The sequence below is a fragment of the Molothrus aeneus genome, chromosome 4 (assembly GCF_037042795.1).
Source record: "Molothrus aeneus isolate 106 chromosome 4, BPBGC_Maene_1.0, whole genome shotgun sequence".
Classification (NCBI taxonomy): Eukaryota; Metazoa; Chordata; class Aves; order Passeriformes; family Icteridae; genus Molothrus; species Molothrus aeneus.
In genome coordinates, this window is record NC_089649.1 from 4033674 (window position 1) to 4056487 (window position 22814).

The 22814-nt window shown below is 45.5% G+C and overlaps 1 protein-coding gene across 1 annotated transcript; it reads left to right on the forward strand.

Annotated features, from left to right (window-relative positions):
- Nucleotides 1-331: 331 nt before the first annotated feature.
- Nucleotides 332-21856, forward strand: SETD7 (SET domain containing 7, histone lysine methyltransferase). The gene is made up of 8 exons (XM_066549432.1): nucleotides 332-432; nucleotides 4374-4503; nucleotides 8719-8920; nucleotides 12291-12480; nucleotides 14036-14117; nucleotides 14747-14864; nucleotides 15162-15319; nucleotides 15819-21856. Exons 1-8 carry the CDS (start codon nucleotides 393-395, stop codon nucleotides 15997-15999), a joined length of 1101 nt encoding a protein of 366 aa, XP_066405529.1. The 5' UTR covers nucleotides 332-392; the 3' UTR covers nucleotides 16000-21856.
- The last annotated feature ends 958 nt before the right edge of the window (nucleotides 21857-22814 follow it).

Here is a 22814-nt window from a genome sequence, read left to right on the forward strand (position 1 = left end):
TCAGCGGTCGCTCGTGTGGGAATGGAGGTGTCCTGGAGCTGCTGGGGACCCTCGGGTTTTGTGAGGTGAACTGCAGCGATGCCAGTCGGGGTCAGCGGGCGGATGGCCAGCACGGAAGGCGCTGGAGGAGCAGCGCTGAGCGGGCTGGCGTTCCGTGCCCTCGGTGCCGTGCGTGAGGCCATAGGGAGGCGGCCCCGGGCCGAGCTCCCCTCGCCCTTATCCCGAGGGGCGGGGCCAGCCTCTCCCGGCGTCCCCCTCGGCCGCGCGCGGCGCTCGGCCCCGCCCTCAGGGCGGCACTCGGTCCCTCCCCCGGAAGGGCGCCTGAGGCGGGGCGTGGGGCGCGCGCCCGCCCCCGGTACCGCGGCTGCGCCGTCCCCGCGCCCGCCGCCGCCATGGACAGCGACGAGGAGACGCTGGAGGAGATCGTGGAAGGTGCGTGTGCCGCGGCTCGGGGAGCGGGGCCCGCCGGCGCCGGGCGCTGCCGCGGGAGCTGTAGGGGCGGAGGCGGCGGCGGCGGCTGGAGCTGGGCGGCCGGGGTCGGGCGCAGCGCATGACATCAGTGGGCTTATGCAACGGACGGGCCGGGGCCCCGCACGTGGCGGAGCTCGGCCGGGGGCAGCCGGGGCCGCGCTGGCGCCGGTACCGGGCGGGCGCTCTGGGTGCCTCCCGCCGCCGAGCGCTCCGGCCACAGCGGGAGGCTCCGCGCCCCGGACGCGGGGGTGGCGGCTGCTCCGCTCTTATTGTCACGAATAAGTCTCGGCCGTGGTTGTGTGCCGCTGCTGTGCCCCCGTGCGGGCGGTGGTCCGCAGCCTTGGCTCCCTGGGCGGTGCGGCCGGTGCCCGGTCCTTCCCCCGGCGGCTGAGGGACAGGGGGATGCCTATCCTCGGGGAGAGCCCAGGGAGCCAGGGCTGCAGTCACATACGTGCAAATGGAGAAGGGAAAAGAAAGAGCGACTCAGGGAAGACACTGTTGCCGTATCCATGGACAGCAGGGCTGGAGCCATCCGTGTGGGAGCGGGGTGGGCCACCTTATAGCTAATATACGCCCTCTATGTGCGGTTCGTCTCTCACTTGTGGATAACTAACCCTTGAGGAGTGCTAAACCTAGAGGCACATGTCCTCTGGAAGTGAATTGCTGATGCAAACCGTAGCAGGCAGGGATGCGGCTCCCCAGCACGCTTCATCAGGCTTCTGGGAGCCGGGAAGCAAAGCATGGCATCTCCCTCAGTGGGAAAGCAGCGGCTCCCCAGAGATCCCTCGCTTAGGGGCGATCTGCCGGGAGCAGCAGCAATCCGGGGTGTTCAGCTGCTGGGACAGGAGCAAGGAGCTGCCTGAGGGGCGGGGAATGCCGTGTTCGCCGTGTGCCTCCTGCGGCAGAGGGCTCGGGCCTGGAAGCGAGTTGCCCCAGGGAAGGTGTGTGTGTGTCTTGCACGGCAGCTTGGTGTGACAGCAGGTGCGAGCTGAGCAGCTGCCGCTCAGCGCTGCGTTTGCTGTCTCGGTGTGTGGTGCCCGAGCTAGAGAAGCTTTGTTGTACAGAACATGGGTCTGAGGGAGGCTCTGCTGTGCTGTGCCCTGTGCCCTTACAGGTGTGGTTTTCCACTGCCTTCCCTCCCAGCTCCTCAAATCTGTGGGTTGCAGTTGTCTGGGGCAAGGAGTTATGGTGTTTTCATCCTTATGTCACAGACCAAGTGTTCTGCTGTATCCTGGCTTTGTTTGGCATCTCTGTGGGCTAAGGAAACACATTTTTTAAAGCATCATTTTTTTCAGCAGTGTATATCAATTTTTGTGTTTTTCTGAGTGAGACAGGAGCAGGATGGTCCTTGGGGGTGAACAGGATTTTGCGCTTACCCAGAGCAAGTTAGAAATACAGAAATCAGCACTTCAACTTTTGTTGGGGGGGGTTTGGTTTATTGCAGTGATTCCCCCACATGTCCACGATCTGTTATCTTTGTGGCCAGAATCTTTTAGTGATGATGCACATTATATGTCATCTGTTAAGTAATAGTGATACTGACAGTAAAGGGCTTTTATCTTCCCTTTGTATACATCAGTGGTTTCAGTAAGTGACTTCATTGTGAACTGGCCCCTATTAGGGTAGTTCCTTTTCTTGGAAAGTTCATTGTCTGAGTTTAAGAGGAAGTCTTGGGAGACCCTTAATGAAGCAACAAAAGTGAGATTTTACAATAATTTGAAAATATGTTTAGACATTCTGGGGTTTTTTTTTGCAAATGGAGCAAAGTGGTGAGGAAGCCAAGTGGAACACACTGCTCCCCATGAAATCGTGAGGATTTTTTCCATTGACTTAATTTGAAACAGAGGCAAAGGCCTCAGCCATACAAAAAAAAAGAGGTTGTGTTTATGTTATGAGACTTGAAATTGAGTTTTTCCTGTGTTGTTGACTAAGAGAGACTATGATTCTTGTTTTGTTGCTGTGGTGGGGGCTTGGTTTTATTTTTTTTTTAACAGGGGAAGCTTCTAGCACATTAGAATAATTGGATTCTTTGTATTGTGGCAGAGATTAAGACCCTGTATAGAGGCCACTGGCTCGAAGCTGACCGTTTTAAATCTCCGTGGTAGTCTGTGTCCTACTGTGCAAAAGGCCTGACACGTGTCCTCTGGACAGGCATGGCAGCTTTTGTGTTGGGCTTTGCATTCCAGCAAAATCGCGACAAAGCCGAATAGGCACAGAGAACAAAGTTGCAAGAGTTTGTTTTTGTTGGTGCTTTGAGGGTTTTTTTTAAAATGGTATGATGTACCAGTATTATCAGTGTATTTCTTTTAATCCAAGTGCTTTATAAAAGGTTTACCTTTGTAGTGACGGGGAGGTTGGATTTGTATTGTTTAGGGTTTGTTAACTTACACCACTGTACCCTTCTGTATTGATAAAACTTAATTTAAAATGTTTTTAATTTAAACTATACATGTTGACATAGTTTTTGGTCTAAAAGAGGTGTCCATATCAGAAATGTTATTGACTTTTTAGTTAAATTGGGTGTTAATTTTGTTCGTTATTAAATGTTTCACCATTGATAATAATTGGTTAAATTTAGCTAAATTTAGCTAAAATTTGTCCTTTCTACGAAAAGGGGTGTCCTGACAGAATGGGAGGGGAAAAAAGCCTTTTTTCTCTTTGGGAAGAGCAGTTTCTGTTTAAAGAGTTCCTCTTCAAAGTAATTAAAAGCCTTTAGTGATAAAGCTTTTTCCCTTCCACTTTTTCCTCTCTCTTTTTACTCTTTTATTTCTCTCACTGTGAACTGATAATCAGTGCCTGATTGGGTTTACTGGCTTCTTGAACTTTTAACTGTTTTCCATCTAGTTTGGTCTAGGGACTGGAAGTGAGAGCATGGTCATGTGCAGGTGTGAGAGAAAATAGGTGGAGCATGCAGGGGAAGGGTGAGGGAGGGAATCAGTTTAGTTAGAAGCATAGGAGAACGCAAGTATAGGCTAGCTGTTATGTATTTTATGGTTTTCATGTGAAATTTATGCCTGATAACATGTCACCCGTTCAGGTGTGTCCCTGTGCTGAGGGCAGCCCTGCTGAGCTCTGCAGCCAGAGCCCACACAGCTGAACCAGGCAGTAACCATCCTTTGCAACACTTGTCTGTTGTTTTCATTTGGCTCTGAAGAGGCAAGGAGAGATGCAATAGGAGCCTTGTTATGCCTTACCTTAGGAGAGTTGGCCATTTATATTCAATAAAACACAAACCTTGCAGGTGAGGATCCAGGTGTGTTTTCTCTGCTTTCCCTCTGTGCAGCGGTGCTAAGAGGCAAAACTGATATGGCTGGGGGTAGGAACAGGATACCAAGTGAGCGCAGAGGCAAGGCACTGGAGAGCCGCATTTAAAATATTAAATACCACGTTGACTGACATATGACAAGGGTGAAGCATTATGGATATTACGTACTTTTACTTCTTTAAATTCCTGTGAATACAGCTGTGTAGTGACACGTGCGCGTTACCATAAGGCATGTGTTTAGCAAAAGAAAAACATCACTTTCTCAACCTTTTCTCACCAGTACGTTTTTTAAATAAGTAATTATAATGCTTTTGAAGATGTCTATTCACACAAGTTAGAATACTCTAAACCTCGTTTCTTTCAGATACCAGTTTTGCTTATTATCCTCTTCTCTATCCTGTCTCTCATCCCTTTTCTTTTATCCTTAGATTTTATTTTTATTTAAAGCTATGTGTTACACAAATATGAACTAGAGTTTTACAGAATGTCTGATCACTGTTCCTAACAGCAATGATCTGAATTACTGTTTGGTACTAGGGAGCTAGTGCAATTCAAGTAGCTGCATAATGAGAGCAGATATAAAATGTTGCATAATAATTAATGTGCTCTGTTGCTCTTTGTTTGGGTTTTATTTCAGGGCATCTAGATGACGATGGGCTGCCACATGGGTTCTGTACAGTAACCTACTCATCCACAGACAGATTTGAAGGAAATTTTGTGCATGGAGAAAAGAATGGCCGCGGCAAATTCTTCTTTTTTGATGGAAGGTACACTCTGATTTTTCTTCTGTGTTCTTCCTTCTGCTTGTAGTGATGCAAAACTAGTCTACATTGGTTTTATACTGCTCAGTGTCTGGGTAAGATTTCTCGTTAAAAATTGCAGCTGCGAAGTTTGCTGCTGCTGTAGCCATTCCTGTGGTGGCTTTGTGTGTAATGAAGTGCCTGTAGTTGTTTCTTGGAGGGAGAATGCAGTGGTGTGAGCTCTTTTAGTGCTGGAAAGTTAGGAGCTGATGAGAAATCATGAGGAATGGGAGATGGTCAGAACTACTGAAAACCATGCTGCCAATGACTTGGACATCCAAGGTTGTTACTTCAGGTGGACTTGTTTGCCTTATAGAGCTGCACAGGAAGTGCAGCCGGACCAGGAGCTCCCTGTGCCAGCCCTCACACACAGATACAGGACCTTGACAGTGAGATTTGCCTTCTGCTTTGTCAAATTGTTTATCAGTTAAAGGACTGAGTTCAATACAGGTTTGTTAGCAGCTCTAGTTAATCCTCTGCAAGTTGCTTGTGGCATGATTTTCTGTAAGTAAGCAAACCCCTTATCATTTCCCTTCTTTTCACTGGGAACTGTGACAGTGAAATTGGGCTAGTCCATGCCTATGCATGCGTTTTGTTCTCTGATCCTCATTATGACCACCTTGCAAGTCTTCCCCCCAGCACCACTGCAGCGTTCCTGTCTGCATTTGCTCAGGACTTGCTCTGAGGGAGCAGCAAATGTATAAAATGACACGATTCTTCGTGGCTTTGCAGCTGTTGGTGATGCTCTGAATAGCGGCTGTTCAACTGACAGTCGTGCTGGGTCTGCTCTCTTCCTGCTCAGCAAAATTGTGAGCAGGAGCAGAGGTGCTGTGCTGTCTCAGTGAGTCAGCTCCTTGTCTGTACTTGCCTTTGCGCTTGCTTCATGCTGGGCATTGTGGGGTTTTTTTCTTGAGAAAGATAATATATTTATTCAGTTTTGTAGAAAGGGATCAGGCCTCCGGGCTTGGATGAAGAAAAATCCTTACTGTTGTTGGTTGTGGCCTTATTAAATCTTCTCTGAGTGACTGGAAATCAGTACTGCCCAGCAGCTGAGTTCTCTAAAATAGTTTTGGTGTAAGTTGTTAGACAGCCTCTCTATGGACACCTGTACCCAATGTTTCTGTGCTGGTGGGTGATGTCAGCAGAGTAGCTGCTGATTGTGAGTTAGGGGAGCTGACCGACTGTTGTGTTTGTAGGGCTGCTCCTCCAGGTAATCCAGGGTACAGGCAGCATTTAGTGGCAAGAGTCAGGTTGCTGCTGAGCCTTCTCTGTACTGTTTGAGTGTTGCCAACTCTTTTTTCTTTCTTTGTTTTCCTCCTTCAATGTTCATAACACTTAAAAAAGTAGAATAGCTGGCCACTGATAACTTGAGAAACTAGCAGAATGAAAATATGCAAAAATAGTCTGCCAAGTGGTTTTGGAAAATGAGTTGTTTTCATTAACTTTTACATATTAAGTTAGCTAAAGCAGCCTTAACTGGGCTAATTATTGGAGATGTCATTTATCTATCGATGTCCAGCTGGCAAGACGAAGTTGCTTTCTGAAATGGATGGTTCAGGAATCATGACATGTCGTAGGAATGACCTGGCATGAACCAGGACGTGCTGTTTCCATGAAGCGTGCCATGGGCAGGGCTGAGTGCTGCTGAAGACGAGCAGTAAGTGTCAGGGATGTGTCCCCACAGCTCTCCCTTTGCGGAGTGCTGTGCAGTGAGCTCGCTGTTGAGCACTCGTGGGTGTGTTTCCCTGGCAGGCTGCTGAGCAGAGGCTGGCAGCTGTACTGCTGTTCCTCTCTTGCTGGGGAGCAGCTGAGTCCTGTCGAGCACAGCGCTGGCTGCAGTGTCAGCATTCTCATTTCTGAGTGTTGGGGAATGGGACTGGCTGCCTGGCTGCCTTGTTTGGTAAAGGAAGCTTCCCTTTACTGGAATAACTGGCCCCTTCCTGTTGGGTATTTAAGGGAATGGAAATGTGTTATGAAATATCAGATGTTTTTTTCCTTCCCCTTCGAGAAAATGCGGCAAATCACAGCATATTCTATAGGAGAGAGAAGTTTGCCCTCTGGCGTACTCCCTGTTTTGAGTTGTAGACTTTTACTTTCCTTGGTGCCAGTGGTTCTGGGGTGCATTTTGCAGAACTCTTTGCACTGTAAAGGCAGGCATGAGAGCCATGCTTGGCACAGAGCTGCAGCTGCCCTTCCTCCCTAACTGGAAACTCCTGTAAGCTGGCATCTCCCAGAACACAGTAGGAAACTATTATTTTTAGGGAAAACATTTTCCATGTTCCCATATAAAGGGAGCGAAAGATTAAGTCAGTCTCTATACATACTAACGTAATCCCTGGAAGGAAATTGGAGTAAGTATTTCCTCCCCCAGTCCATATAATGCGTTTAATTGTTAGCTAAGAATTATCTTCCATCCCTCAAGGCATAGTGGATAATGGGAACGGTACATCTGATCCATCTTGACTGTGGTAGAATTTATCTTGTCAGAAGTATGGTCATCTGAGAAGCAAACCAGAGACATGCAGGGTAGTTCAGGGTTTGGGTTAAGAAGGTTTTGCTTATGAAAGACACAGGAGCTATTTATTCATCTTTGTGCTGGTCAGGTCGTAGTTGCAATTATTGTGTCTGGCTGCAGACACCATACTTGGGGAACTTAGAGCAACTTAGAGTGAAGTGAGGAGCAGGGTGGAAATAGCTCAGAAACTCTGAACATCATAAAAGTTTCTGAACCTGACTTTTTAGGTGAGCTTGATGGACACAGACTTCTTTCTTGAGGTATCATCCTTTTGATTTCCTTAGCTGAGAGGGATCTTTTGGTCACTGTTTGGAGCTTAATACAAAGCGAGAAAACATAAAAGTTTGAGTTAGACTAAAAGAAAATATATTCTTTCCAGGGCTGAAGCACTCTTGCAATTTAGCAATGTTTTAACTTCAACTAGTGCAATTAAAGGTAACAAGACAGAATTTTTGACTACAAAAACTGAGGGTGGCTGCTTCTTTTCAAGAGTAATCCTACATGTCCTCGCTCTGTGTGTTGTCACTACAATGGAATTAAAATCTAGTGATCTGTGATAAATTAGAGGGGAAAGTGGCATCATTTATAGTGAAGTTAGGGCACTGATGTCTGGTGGTTCCCTCATTGTTCCCTCTGCTGTAGTGCCATAGCTATCTGTGCAGCTCTGTAGCAACATGGATCAAGAAATCCATTTGACTGAAAAGTAAAATTATTTTCCTGCCCCTTGTTGTTTTGCATCTGGTGTGCACTGAGGCTTTTACTGTAATATATTTTCCCATGGAAACCTCATCCGGTTTGCCAAAGTTAGTTAAAAACAGAACATGAAGCTTTAGAAGCGAGCAAGTGAGCTCTGAAAAAAAATTCCTTCCACAACTCTTGCAAATCTATGTGGTGAAGGATGTGGAATCATGTGCTCACAGACACTGTGTCAGTTTATACCTTAGATGTCTGCGTCTGAAAAAGAATTCTTCAGTGAAAATATGTGTATGCTGACAGCTGGCTGTTAGCTAAATGTGCTGAAGCAAAAGCTAAACAGGTTGTGCTCCCTGATGTTAATCCTAGCATGAGAAAGAAATATCTGAATAGATCGTCTTTTATGGTGATAGTCAAGGGTTTGCAAGACAAAACCAAAATGAGATGTTTCTTGGTTTAAATCTAGGTGCAACACCAGTTCTGTTTGACAGGCTGTGTTGGATTTTAAGATAAATACATGAAAAAGGGCAGCTTTTAGCAGGGCCTGTACGAATGGCTGCTGAGTGTATTGCTGGGGAGCTGATGCTGAACGCTGGCAGGTTGCAGTTCGTTCCCTGTGTACAGCAGCTCAGCTTCCTCTCTCCAGAGACGTGTCAGTGGAGGTCCACACCTAGCAGGTAGAAAATCCTAATGGAAGAGTAGCCTGCTTGAGCAAGAATTCCTTCTTGGACCAGGAGTGTCCATTTGCTGACTATTCCAGCCTACAGAAAGTGCCTAGCATGTGATGGGGATGAGTGATTCAGTGTGTGTGCAGCACACCCTGATGAAAGGGTGCTGTAAGTTGTTTTCTGCCTTTGGAGCGCCATAGAAACAAGTGTCTGGTTTTCCCCTTGGTGTTCCAGTGCGCTGAGGCTTTGGGTTTGCCCTGGGAGGTGAACAGTTTTCCACTGCTGTTTTCCTTCTCTCTTCATCAGCACCCTGGAGGGATACTATGTTGATGATGCCCTGCAAGGCCAGGGGATCTACACGTACGAGGATGGAGTGGTCCTTCATGGCACCTACGTGGACGGGGAGCTGAACGGGCCGGCCCAGGAGTACGACAGTGACGGGCGGCTGATATTCAAAGGGCAGTACAGAGACAACATCCGGCACGGCACCTGCTGGATTTATTACCCGGTAAGCCTGACCACCTGCTCTTCTCACTGTACAATTATCTACCTGTCTTTTTTCCTCAGCTGAAAGCAACACTGACCATGACCCAGCTGTCCAAAAGTGAGCACACACAGATCTGGGTAAAAGGTCTGGGCATTCTGATTTTGGGTAGTCCAACACAAAGTTAGAAGATATTGGTGTTGAATGTTTGCCCAGTAGGTGAGATTCAGTGAGGCTCCAACATGCCCTCCACAACTTCATCTTTCAGGAAACCCACTTCACAGCCCTTGGAAGTGCATTTATTTATAATTTGTATGCAATGTAGAAATAGGATGTGTGATAATTTATGTGTTATCTCTTTGGGAAGGCTGGAGTAATGATTTTGTCACTTTGTAGTGCTGGCTGCAGGTGAGGAGTGTGGAATCCCTGCCAGTTATTGCAACCCACTGCTCTTATTACAGTAAGGGGAGAGAGTTTGTCTCCCTTTCTGCAGGATATTGTTCAGGTCCATGGTGGTGGTGCGTGCAGCCTTCCCCCAGAGCGCTCTGTGCCCAGGGGTAGGAGCCAGGAGAGCACCAGCACAGACACACAGTTGGACAGACACACAGACATGCAGCAGCTCAGCAGTGAAGACACAGGAGGGTCCAGGCATGGAGTTCCAGCGTGCTTTATTCCACACAGCGCTGAAGGGGTCCAGGGGCCAAACACAAAGACAAAGGAGGGTCCAGGCTATAAATACAGGGCAAGAGGGGGTGGAGGAGAGAGAGCATCAGGGACCCGATGGTCTGAGGGCTCAGGGGTGGTACACAGCAAAGGGACCAATAGGGAGTGCCAGGGTGGATGGGCAGGGTTACACAAACCCATGGGAAATCAGGGAAGGGAGAACTCCCTAGAACACGAACGTAAAAGGGGTAGGGAAGGCCAATGGACAGGACAGAAGTGGGACAGATGAACCAAGTGCTGCAGAGCACCCTGGGGGAAGCTGCTTTGCTCACCCTGAGCTCTGAGTAATGCCTGGAGCTGAAGGTGCATCTCTCCAGGGCATCACTGTTGTTCTCTCCCCAGTGGGTTCCCTGCTTCCACAGCATGTGGTGTGAAGACTGGCTTTGCCTAATACATCAGATGTGACTAGTGTGAGAGCTGTGCCTCTGAGTGGAGCTGTAGACAAGTGATTTGCTAGTTAAACAAGCCAGTGTTTTATCTTTCGGAGTTTTGGTGTTCTTTTACGAACATGCTAGTTAAGGCAGTGACTGTTGTATAGCTTTTAGGGAGTTTCTGATGCAAATTTTTAAAAAATGTAATTCCTATTCAGCCTTACACAGTAGAGTTGAATCTTTCAGTCTTACCTCGTGCCAAGAAGGAGGTAATGTCTGCATGTAATTTAGCTGCTGGTCAAAATCCAGTCTAATTCTGTGCTACATATGGCACAAGCTTGAGTTGCACATGGATTTCTAAATGCTTACCAACACTGGCTGTTCATTTTATTTACTGGTTTTCACCATTGCCATTAAGCATGTATGGGCATCAGCAAATTTGGTGTATGCTGCCAAAATTTTGTCAGTCCTAGTGTCTTAAATATACACAGCTCTCCCTTCACCTCATGTATCTCCAGATGACAAAGTGTTGCTGTACCCTTTGGAAATGTTGATAATTAGAGGTAGTTTATCATTATTGTCTTGCCAGACTAAAGGATGTGAGGTGTTCCAAAAAACTCCTTTGCTGTAGAACCAGTTGTTTTCTCATGACTCTGTAAAGGATGCTATGTGCACACTCTTTTTTCTCAGACTTAAGGTTCAGTGTTCCCTATTACAGCATGCTTGGAACTCTTTCATCCTTGGAGTTGAACCAAATGGTGTCTCTTTGAAATAGAGCCTGTGCACAATGGTCTTGACATACATCAGTTTGTTTCCACAAGACACCTGCTGGTCTTGCTCCAGGGTGTTATTTGGAGATGCTTCCTTGTCTTTTTTGAAATAAATACTTGAGGTGGTGTCCAGGTTTGAAAGACAGGTGTCTGCAAAGGAAGGTGGGAACCTCCCTTGGAGTGGAAAATATGTGACCCCTTTCCCTCTGAGTTATTATAACTTGGAAATTAAGGGGTTTTTGGGCAAAGGTATGGGAAAGGAGTAACAGTTCTTTACCAGGATATATATATATATATAAAGCAAGGCAAACCCTCAGCACAAGCAGCAGTGCAGGCAGGAGCGGAGCAGCAGCACACATCTTGTATTCTCTTAAGTATCAATAGTTGTTTTGTAGCAACAGATGGGACAAAATTGCGTGAGAGGAAGATATGGAGGGAAAAATCCTAACCCCAGCAAGTGGTTAGACCTATGCTCATGTATGCACATAGATCTAACCTGAGCTGCAGGCACATCACAGGTGGCAAAGGCCAGGGCTGAAATGAGTAAACTTTGGAGAGGCCAAGTGTTGCTGTTGATGCTTTGCACAAACATCCTTGTTCGCACTGATTACCACCTGACCTCGGGGGGCATTCTGGGAATCATTTCTCCTCAATAGGGTCGAGTGTTTAGAGGTACCGTGTTAAAGGTAGTGTTAAATCATTTCTTCCTCCGGCACAGTATCATAGTAGTCAAACTTGGACATCTATGTGGCTTTGGTCCTTGTTTTGTACATTGTACACATAAAACTTTCACCAAGTGAAATTGAATATTTGTGTCACGTGGAAGGAAAGACCTTGGGTTTTACCTATTCCAAACAACATAGAAAATCAGTTTTATCCTAGCTGGAATGACTTCATTGAGCTTCTTCATGTGCCTGTTTCTCTCTCATTTTCTAATTTCACATCTGAACTTACTGGTGGATTTTTAAAAAGCTGGGGAAAACCCTTTTCATTTACTGAATGTTGCCTAGAAAATAGAATTCCCAGCAGCATTCGTGAATATAAAAGCAGATCTTTACTTGAAAGCTGTCAGGTACTCAATATGGCAAAAATTGTGCATGGTACAGTAAATTGACAATTTTCTCAGGTTTGTTAATTAGTGTAACTATCATGTGTTGTCCAATTAAAAGGTTAGTTGATTAGGTAATAATTGCTTGGGTTCTGCCCCGTTGGAAGCAGTCCCCAGGCTTCTTTTGGCCCACTTCTGTTATGCCAGGTCCAGAATCTTGTTGGAAAACAGAACGCCCTCGTAGTTGGTACTCTTCTTGCAGTAAGACTAAAGAACATTTTAGGAATGTCTTTTTAAGGTTAGCATCTTGTCCCTCAATGTAGGGGAACAGGATAGGAAAAGTAATAGAAGCTACAGCCATGCATCTGCAATCTACAAAGCTGTAAATGCATGAAAAATATAAAAAGCTGAAAATCTTAGGCATCAAGGATAGTCAAGTATAATTAAATGCTTTGCCTTTTCTTTCTTGCCTGTGCTCTCAGGATGGAGGCAGCCTTGTGGGAGAAGTGAATGAAGATGGGGAGATGACTGGAGAGAAAATAGCCTATGTGTATCCTGATGGAAAGACTGCCTATTCTGGAAGGTTCATAGATGGAGAAATGATAGAAGCGAAACTGGCAACTCTGACAGCTGTTGAGGATGGGAAGCCTCAGTTTGAAGTAGTTCCAGGCAGTAAGTGGAGCTCACACCAACTGGTATTCCTGCTAGCAGCCCTTGCCTGCAGACAGCTTGGTTCCTGTGGTGTTCCTCACTGGACCCTGGCTGTGATGGCACAGGCTGTTAGTGAGGGGCCCTTTTCCAAGTCACAGAGTTGGGCAGAGAGGAGGGGAGTGTTTGTCCTGGGAACAGATGGGAAATGCCCCCTGTGTGGTCCTGCCCAAGTGCATTTCATAGCCCTTCTGTCCCTCCTGTGCTCATGGGCACAGTCCTGCTTGTCACACATTCCAGTACCCGCTGTTCCCGCTATAAAAACCTGCTACATTCACCCTGGTAATGGTGCTGCAGTATTTCTTGCAGTGAAATGACTAGGAGGAGAGTGGGGCCCTGGCTTGGTTGTAGCTGTCAGCTGGGGTTATGCAAGTCAATGTTTGCACTGTGAATGTTCTGGCGCCCGCACTGCTGGACTGGAATTAGTGCACCAGATTCAGTCCTTGTGTAAGGGTCTGATTCACCAGCACCCCTCTGTGTGTCTGGTCCTGCTGGCACAAAGTGGCTGTGAAATGCACGGGGTCGGATGGGGCCTTCTCCACCTGCTTGCACGTTTTGTTCTGGGGTGGGTCTGTTGTTCTGAGGTGTTTGTGAGGCTTTGGAGGAGTGTGGGTTAAGCTGCAGTAACAAGTAGGGGCTGCTAATGCGTTTATTGCTCTTGTAGCAAAACCTGTCTCACTTGACATGAAATGGGCACATAAAGCTCAGTGAAAAGGTATTGACAAGCAAATGCATGGGAGTTTATTTTCTCTCAGTTATGATAGCAAGTCAGGATTTAACTTGAAACTTAGTTTGTAGGAGGGTATGGTTGTGCTTTGTAGAGAGGATGCAGTTACACTTGGGAGGAAGTTGCCTTCAGCCAGAACAGATCCTGGACACCAGGGGCAAAGGCCTTGTATCAGACTTGGTACTATTCTCTGCTGTGGGCTTTTTTCCCCATCTCATTTTCACATTCTTCTTAATCTATGTCCAAGGTAGTCCTCTGGTACTGAGGATAGGGATGTAAGAGTATAATTACTCACTTTGTACCACTAAGTTGCTTATTAATGACAAAAAATAGAGGACTGTAACAAGGGTGCTTTCTGATTACTAAATGTTATCTTCTGGCTGAAGTCTCTTTAGGATCTGGACTAAAAAATATTTCGTATTTGAAGTAATCAAGTTGAATATATCCTTTTAACTTTTGTTTTACTTTAAAATTATATTTAGAGACACTAGGAGGGTCAGTTTTGAAGGAGTATCCAGTCCTCCTCTACAAGTTGGTAGTTTGAAGAACATATTTATCATCTTTTTGTATTACTCTAGAATGTTGAGGGGGGAAAACATAATCAAGAAGTTATATCTCATTTAAGGCTTTGTACAGGTGCAGTCCTGTTTAATGCCTTTTTTTTGGAAGTGCAGCATTTTTTGCAGCCTTTAAAATTTAATTTTTCCATGTCTTGATTAAGTTAAGGATGGCATACTCTCAGTACTGCCGATTAGCTGGTTTCCTTCATTGATGTCTGCTTTTTTTTTTTAGGCCCAGTGTACAGTTTTGACAAATCCACTTCATCCTGCATTTCTACAAATGCCCTTCTTCCTGATCCTTATGAATCAGAGAGGTAAATATTTTTTCTTCTCCCCATATTTCTTTACTGTTACCTATTTAGAGTCTAATTTTGCGAACATTTTCTCATCTAAAACTTAAAGGACGTGTCAAGGTTTGTAAAATGGAAGCCTTGTGTGTACCTCAACTCTTTGTGCTTTCTGATACTCTGAAATGCCTAAATAAGTGATTAGTAAAATTCTTGCTTTGATTTGCATTGAGCACCTGAAGATGTGGTGATCACCCTGAGAACTCCTGCTCCTCAGTGCGTGTACATACCAGCAACCCCAGCTTGGTGGGGACTTCTGGGGTTCTGGTATGTTGTTGAGGGCCTTCCTGAATTGAAGCCATCATTGTGGAGTAATAGTAGGTTGGCACTTCAAAGAAAATAAAAGACTTTTCCAAGTTAGCCCACACTTTCCACCAAATCTCAGTTTTGACAAAATAGAGAGAACATATGGAAGAGAGGAAGGAAAGGAATTCCATAAAGAGGTTGTATTATAATAATGATGATGATGTTTTGGTTTTTCTTGATATTAGCTTTATTGTTATACTGAGGTGTTGGGCTTTATGCCAGTAGTGTTGTGCCTCTTGAAAATTACAACTGCAGCCAGTCACCGATTCCATGCCCTGTTCCTCTTGTAGGGTGTATGTGGATGTCTCTCTCATTTCCAGTGCTGGAGAAGGATTGTTTTCAAAAATAGCAGCAGAAGCCAGTACAGTGATGTCCTTCTATAACGGAGTGCGCATCACCCACCAGGAGGTAAAGAAAAGAAAAAAGTCAGTCTGCGTTTTCATTGCTCCTCCTGAAATTTGCTTTTTGTAGTAGGATCTAACACCTACTGCCTTCCCACCCTAGATTTAACATGATGGAGTTTATTTGAAAGAAAGTGCATGCTCACCTATGTGTAGATGTAAAGTGTGTTGTTCTTTTCGATTACATACAGGGAAGAAGGTTTGAAAAGCTTTATTTGTGTGTATTTTGAGTGTTGGCTTTCGAACTTCTGACCAAGTTGACCCCTCCTAGACACAGACATGGGATTTTTGCCTTGCAAACTAGGTAGACAGCAGAGACTGGGCCCTCAATGGAAACACGATATCCCTGGATGATGAAACAGTCATAGACGTGCCAGAGCCCTACAACCACGCTGCCAAGTACTGTGCCTCGCTGGGGCACAAGGCCAACCATTCCTTCACTCCGAACTGCACCTACGAGCCGTAAGTACAGCCCTGGGTTTGAGGGTGGGAGCTGCAGCCTGGCTGGCTGGCTCCCTGGGCAGCTGGGTGAGCAGCAGTGCTGGGCTGGGAGTACAGGGTTGGGGCACTGAAGGAGTTGTGCTCACCTGAGCTGAGGTGGAAATGGGCTAGCATTATGGTGCTTGGTGTCTGTTGGGACTTACCATGGAGGGTCTGGAAGTTTGCAACTTGTTTGTTTTGTCATGAACTTTTAGTTGCTTCTGGATTGTAACATGCATCATAACAGCTCTCTAAATTCTAGTTTGGCTGGAACCACACTCTTTTTGCTGAACTGCCTATGCTTTGATAAATCAATATTTTTGCTCAAATTCTTAAATATTTATGAGGTTGACTCAAGTCTGCTAATTCAATATCAGATTATGCAGTATGGCTCTGAAGTGAGTGAATTCTGGAGCTGTTCAAGGGGCTGGCAGAGTATGGGAATTGACAGCTGAGGCTAGCCAAGATGTTTTTCCCCTAGGTTTGTTCATCCTCGTTTTGGGCCCATCAAGTGTATCCGTACCATCAGGGCTGTGGAGAAGGATGAGGAGTTGACAGTGGCTTACGGGTACGATCACAACCCTGTGGGGCAGAATGGGCCTGAAGCACCAGAGTGGTACCAGCTGGAACTGAAAGCTTTCCAGGCTGCCCAGCAAAAGTGACATGGGAGCACCTTGTCCATTCAGCAAACTGAAACAGAAACTTGGATCTATGCACTACCTTTATACTGAAAACTGGACAACCAGGGATTGTTCATGCTGTTGCATCATAACCTTGCATTCTGTGTTAAGAGATAAGTTCCTTGGATACTAACTAGGTCTGACTGTGTTACTCATAGCAGATTTAAAAATTAGCTAGCATTGCACCAGTCTTATCTGAAGAAATTATTTAATATTCTATACAAGATGTGGTATTCTTTGGTAGCTTCTGCTTTTGCACCATATGCAAAGATGCCAAAAGACTAGAAAGAAACTAAAGTGGGTGTATTGTTCACTTTTAGTCGGCAGACTTAGTGTTGCTCTCTACCTGCCTAGGCATTATTGTGCAACTGCATTTTGCATATATGCCACTTGTGATGATAACAGTAATATTTTGATATTCTCTAATAGTAGCATAATTTTGCCTTTTTAAATCTTTGATCTGAATCTTGCAATAGAGCAGTTTATTTATTAGCATATAGGAGGCTGGGTTTTAACTCCCCTTTCCTCTTGTCTGAACGTTGTTCTTTCTACAAATCCTCTTTTGCAGGAGAAAATCCTTTCTAACTAGTGGAAAGGCTTGTGTGTGTATGTGAGAGTGCTGTGTGTTGGTCTCTGTGGCTCTCTAAATAGTATAGCAACATGGCTAAACCTAATATTTATCTAGCCTGTACGGCTGGCTTATTTTATTTAATTTATTATTATGACATGCAAATGAAGCTGTTCTTTGCATGAAGATTTTGTGAAAAGGAGAAAGCAGGCTTGCTGTTGAAAGACTTGCAGAAGTACACGTTCCGGGCGGCAAGCACAGGACTTGCATCCGTGTTGGTGAGTTGGTTTGTGTGTTTTCACCTGTTCAAGTGGCCAGTTCTCAAGGCAAAAGATGCTTGGATCTCTGTGGATTCTCTAGAAGGATCTGCATGTATCTGGGGGCAGGCTGTAGTCCTTGCTGAAGGAGAGCTGTATCTTTTCACTTGATGTTCGCTTGATGGAACAACATAGCCTTATAGCCATCTTTTAGCAGTTCCGGTTTATGACACAGTGAATTAATATAATACGAGGTATCAAAAGAAGATCTTTTTTTTTTTTACGAAAAGATATTAAAAGATTGTTTTTGAAAGACAAACAATGAATGTAAAAACATCACTCGATGCTCATATTCATAAACAGCAGTCAATCCATAGCTTTGTTGCAGCCAGCAGTGGGGGCTTGGGAATATTCATTTGCAGGGCTATGTTCTGGGGTTTTTCAGGGGTAGGGCAATTGTCTGTTTTTTCAGATACAGTACCGGTCTTGCCTAATGCTGTGTAAGAGAGAAATCATGCATTGTCTTGATCTGGATGCTGGAGTCTTTCTGGGACTCTGATGTTCTCTTTTGGGTTTAGCAGCTTAGGACAAACTCAAATGCATTTGCAACACTTTCTTTAAGTGTTTGTAGTTTTAACAAGTTTGTATATATGTAACATAAATGATTTGAGAATCAGACCTACCTTTCTATTGCAGCACATTTTGGTTCTTGCTTGAACTGTTGGAGGCATCTGGCTGTCTGGGGAGCTGGGCAGGGAGGGTGTGTTGGGTACCTGCAGGTGGAAGGATGAGGCTGCTGGTGAGTGCAGTCTGAGAATCCTTGCTTTGGTACCTGAGGGAAGTTAGGAATTACTCATAAAAGCCTGGGCTCTGTTTAGTCCCTGTGGCTTCTCTCAAACCTTTTCCATCTCCTCATCGTTTCAGTTTGCACAGAAGCTGCTCTGTGCGTGTGCTGAGGCGGGGGACAGGCAGGCTCAGGGTGATGTGACGCTCTTTGAGCAGTGATCTGCCCATGAGCTGTGACACCTCCCATCTCCTTGTGCTGCAGGCTCAGTCACAGCTGCACGTCCCCTCCATGGCAGCGGTGACAGGTCAGGGACTCACCTGAGTGTGCAGAGACAGCCGGCCTCACAGGTGATGGCGAGCTGGCCAAGGTCAGTCAGCTGCTCAGCTTCACTAAATGATTCTCTAAGAGAAACATGCATGACTTGATCTGTCCCTGCCTGCCCATGGATCATTGCTTTAGGTCATCAGCCTCTTGCAGGAAAGTGTCTGGTAAGGAGCTCTTGGGTGTCTCTTGGGAGTTACTGCACCAGGATCATCAAGTTGGCAAAGCTGAGGCTTGAGTTGAGGTGCAGCAAAGAGCAGAGGGAAGATGTGACTGAACCCTGCTGGGACAGGATGGTAACTCTTCCACAATCTTGGTTACCTGCTTTGGACTGCTGGCCTCTCTGTGCTCACTGGGGAATTGTGTCTAAAATGTTCTGATCTCTGGAGCTCCTTTGCCTTCATTTCTGATCAGTCTGATTCCTCTGCTCATCTCCTGTGTGGAGTTGCTTATGTTTTAATAGATTGGTCAGTCTTCTTATTGCCTGATTTTGAGATAAATAGAATATAGGTGCTCTTTGTGCATCAGGCTTGAAGATTGTATCCTAAAATAGGGAATTCTAGGGAAAAAAAGGCACTGAGGTGTCCTATGTCTTCTCAAAAAATTTGGTGAGAGTCCAGGAGATTCTTTTGTACATGTGTGTAGCCTGGTAGGTAGCATGCCACAGCTGTGGCTGTTGTCTCTGTTATCTCTGCTGTCCTTCTCAGCTCTGTAAAATCTGTTGGTCCTTCTATAGCTCCCTTCTTCAGTGACCAACCTGCTATAAAAGTTGTGATTACAGAGCTGCTTTGGCTTGATTCAGGACCAAGCCTTTGAACTCTTCTTTGTTTTCTCTCTCTTCGTGGTCTGCTAGCGTGGAGATGGCTTTTGCCCCTGGGTGGTGAAAGAGCTCAGTGTGTCCTTCAGAGGTGTGAGCTGGCATCCCCTGGTTCAAACACAGGTTAGTTACAGAACTCCAAATAATGCCTTAACTTGGTCAGTGTGTTGCAGCTCATTTTCTGGGGCTCACCAGAGAGCAAGACCAGCTTCACCAAGCTCCTCATTGGTAGTGGGATGACATCCATAGACCAAGACCCACACCCAGCTGTGATTTTCATCTGGGGCAGAGGAAGTTTCACCTCGCACAGCCATCTTCTTGGGTCTGTAGGATGCAGCTGACTACTGGTGAATATGCAATAAGTAAAGAAGCTCCACTTTTTAGAGTCTGGCCAAAGACCTTTCCTGTTGGTACTGAACTGGGAGGAGAGCTGGTGGCTGTTAGCTGAGCCTGGGTGAGCATCTGGCTCTCGGGATACCCACTGGGAATAAAGTATAGCATAGGAAAACCTGGAATTGCTGCATTTTTCAGGTACGGGTCAGTTCCCAAAATCTGCCTTTGGTCTGCAGTGGTGAACATGGCTTCTCTGTGATGGGAGGGTTACTTGGGCTGCTTTATGAGAAGCCTGTCTCACGCTGTATTAGAGGCTGCTGATTGTCTCTGGAAAAATCAAATCCGAAGTGGATCTTGCTGTGATGGCAGCACAGGGTTTTGTCACCAAGAATACAGAGGCTTTGTTTTCAGCAAGTGGCTTCTGTTGGAGATGAGAGCCAGAAGAGTTGCAGCTCAGAGCTGCCTGCTCCTGGGGTCACTCCACGGGCTAAGAAGCAAGGAAAAAGGCATAGGCCATGGAGGGGATGTCTGAAGTTGAGTCTTGTGCTATAATTTTACTTTTGGGGATCCTGATTTTCTTTTAAAGAACCTGAAAAGGCTTTTTATTCCCTTGTTTAAAAAAATAGTAATTATAAAAAACTTAGCCTACATAAATACCTGTGAGTTTTGACTGCTGAAAAAGTCAAAGGAGATACTTGGATATGGCTTTCCAGCTGTGAGAGTTTTTTGCTTTTTTCTGCAGTTGCCGTGATAGCTCCTAGTATCTCCTAGGATGTCCCATGCCTTTAATCAGGTGAAGCTCCTGGGGAGGTTTTGCGAGCCATGGGGTGAGGCTGCATGTTTTGGGAGTGACTAGGCAGGCTTCTCCTTGGCATAGCCCTTCCAGATGTGGAAGTGTTGCACACAGATGGCAGCGAGTTTTGTCCCAGGGGTCCTGGAGCATGTTGCTAGAAGCTGGAAGCAACATGCTACAAGGACTAAGAGCTCTGTCAGGGATTTCTCACCCTCTGTCAGGCACTGGAGGAGCAGGGTAGTCAACGTTTCCCATCTGCTAAGAGAAATTGATAAATTAGGCGAACTGACACTTTGTTGTTGGCTTCCCAGCTGCCTTTGTCCTCCAGTCAAACCAGCGCTCACCGTTTGGGTTGTGCCGGGGTGCAGCGGGGTTGCTTCTGTCCCAGAGACGTCTGTGATCTGTGTCCTTTCACTCAGTGTGATGGTCTTGAGGAAAATGCTGCTGTTGTGATGAGGTAACACTACACAGAGCCAAGTATCTGCTGCTTTGTTCTCCTGCGGCCCAGCAGAATTGCTGGAGCTGGGGGTGCCTGAGGGCTTCACCTACAAGCACTTAAAAAAACCAAATGGCTTTGGACACAGTGGTACTGAAGGATCTTCTTATAGGCTGGGGTGCTGCCTGTTCCTCACTTCCACTGCACTGATGTGTGCCAAGGGCATCCAAGCGAGGAAAGCAGGTGGGAGCAGCTTCATCTGCAAGTGGAAGTGAGCTTCACCTGCAGTGAACCTGTTCCTTATGCTTCATGTCATGGAATCATGAGAACTGCGTTTTTGGACAAGGTATTTCTAAGCAGTCTTTTAAGGGATTTTTTTAAGGAAAAAAAAGAGGTGCAAGATGAAGTGCATGTTTACTTGTCCCAGATCCGAGGTTTTGAACACTAAGGTCACTCTGTCTTGAGTGACCTTCCTCTGTCTTCGGGCAGTAGGACTTCCCACCCTTTTTTCTCTTTTCCCTTTTCCTGTAATACTTTTTTTCCCCTAGGAGAAATATCTGTACAAAAACTATAAGCAATTAAAAGTTCAAGCCATAAAATCACGAGTGTGGGAAGACTCGCTTTACAAGTTTTAACATTTGTATGTAAAATGGTGTTTGTATGAAATATTTTCATGGTAGAAAGACTATTTAAACAAAAAAGTTCCAGTAAGATCAAAACCAGATTTCAAGGGATGTCTTTTTGTAAGATGCAAGTCTAATTGAATACCAGTAAGTAGATAATTTTATTTTTTTTTAAGGGGAGATGCAACAAATGATCCTTAAAATGACAAATGGTTGCTTCGGCTATTTGGGGAGGTATTTCTGCAGCATTACGTGCAGCCGCCATAAATAATTGCAGTAGCAAGGCTAGTGACGTTTTCAGGACGTACCTCTCAGCTTGTCTCTTGATGATACCCTACAAACAACCCATCCCTCCTTCCTGTAGATCCCCTTCTAGAAAACTTTTCCTACTGCAGCTGTAACAAGTGTAACTCTGAGCTAAGAACCCGACTAAAATTGTCTATTACTTAACAGTTGCTGCTGGGCCTCCTGCTATTTTAATACTCTCTAGCCCATAATTACTGGGTGTCTCTGTTCTGAGGAACTAAGTGCTAAAGAATAATCTTTGGGGTAAGCTTGTACATGTGTTAACAGTTAACCCCGGAGTATTCAACTTGTGTACAGTACTTGATAGGTGTTTTATGACATTTGTACTCGAACTATGAGCCTTACTGAACATCTGAAGTTTATTCATGACTTTTAAAAAATGGATAACTACAAGGAAGATGTTTACATGAATGATGTTTGCCCTTCCTTTCATGTTATGAATGGGGTTTTTATAGTGTGTTTGGGCGTATGTGCAAGGAAGCAAGAGAGGTGTTTCTGGGGAAAAACAGACTTGACAAACATTTGTAATAAGTGAATTTTAAAGATTGCTTTAATTGCGCTATGAAGGCAATGCAAAAATAAAATACTCAACAGAAAACCATTGTCTGTCCTTGTTATTTGTGTGTCACCGTTTTGGGCATCCTCTGACCTCTCCCCTTCCTTGTGTCCTGTGTGACCACAGTTTTTGCTGATGCACAGGAGCAGGATTTCACACTGTTACACACATCTAGGCCACATTATGTAAGTAGTGAATGAACACCTGATCCCACTTGTTGTTTTTTCTGTCAGCTCTGCTGCTTTTCTTACGCTTCTTTTTCAGTGCCCATAACATGGGCTTCAGCTGTGTTGTGGTATGGAAGAACGTGCCACGCAAGGCGTCATTAACTGGTGTTTGCAAGTGTGGTGTGTTTTCCTCTGAGGCAGTGCGAAGGTGCAGCAGGGTCCCTTCCAGCCAGGTAACCTATTCCTCTGCCTCTTGCTTCCATGTACACGTCCTGCTGGGTGAGTAGTTCTCGGGTTTCTGTGCTTGAGGTATTGGAAGGCCTTTTTTACCAGCCCCACGACCAAGAAAGAAGTCGGGATTCGTCGGTTCTGCTTTTCAAGGTTGTTTATTTTCTCTTATGTATTCATTTTTTTTCTACCTGCTGAGATCTGTCCTGCAGGTCAGGTTGTGTCACAGCCACTGCCTTTGGGGTGGTGTTAGATTTTTAAACTAAGAACTACATGTACTTTATTTACAATAATTTTCCAGTACCTATCACAGTCTGTCTCTGCTCTAAACCAACCCAGAAGTGCCACCATCACAGCAGAAGATGGAGGACGAGAAGAAGGACAGGACATGCTCTGATTCCTCCATCTTGCCTCTTGAACCCCCATTCTTAATCCCCAAAATTCTACTTCTTCACCCTGTGACAACTTAACTATTATTCTACTCTAACTCCTGTGGCGTGTAAATCTTCACATCAAGTTATTTCCATGGGTTAAAATCGAAGGCAAAGGTGTTTTTGACTCCATGCCAAGGTCTCTGAGCCCCTTGCCAGGGCCTTGAATCACCC

Coding starts and splice junctions, on each gene's coding strand:
- SETD7 (XM_066549432.1), top strand. CDS start 393: ATGGACAGCGACGAGGAGACGCTGGAGGAGATCGTGGAAG. Junction 433..4,373: donor GCTGGAGGAGATCGTGGAAG/GTGCGTGTGCCG, acceptor GTTTTATTTCAG/GGCATCTAGATGACGATGGG. Junction 14,118..14,746: donor GATCCTTATGAATCAGAGAG/GTAAATATTTTT, acceptor TTCCTCTTGTAG/GGTGTATGTGGATGTCTCTC.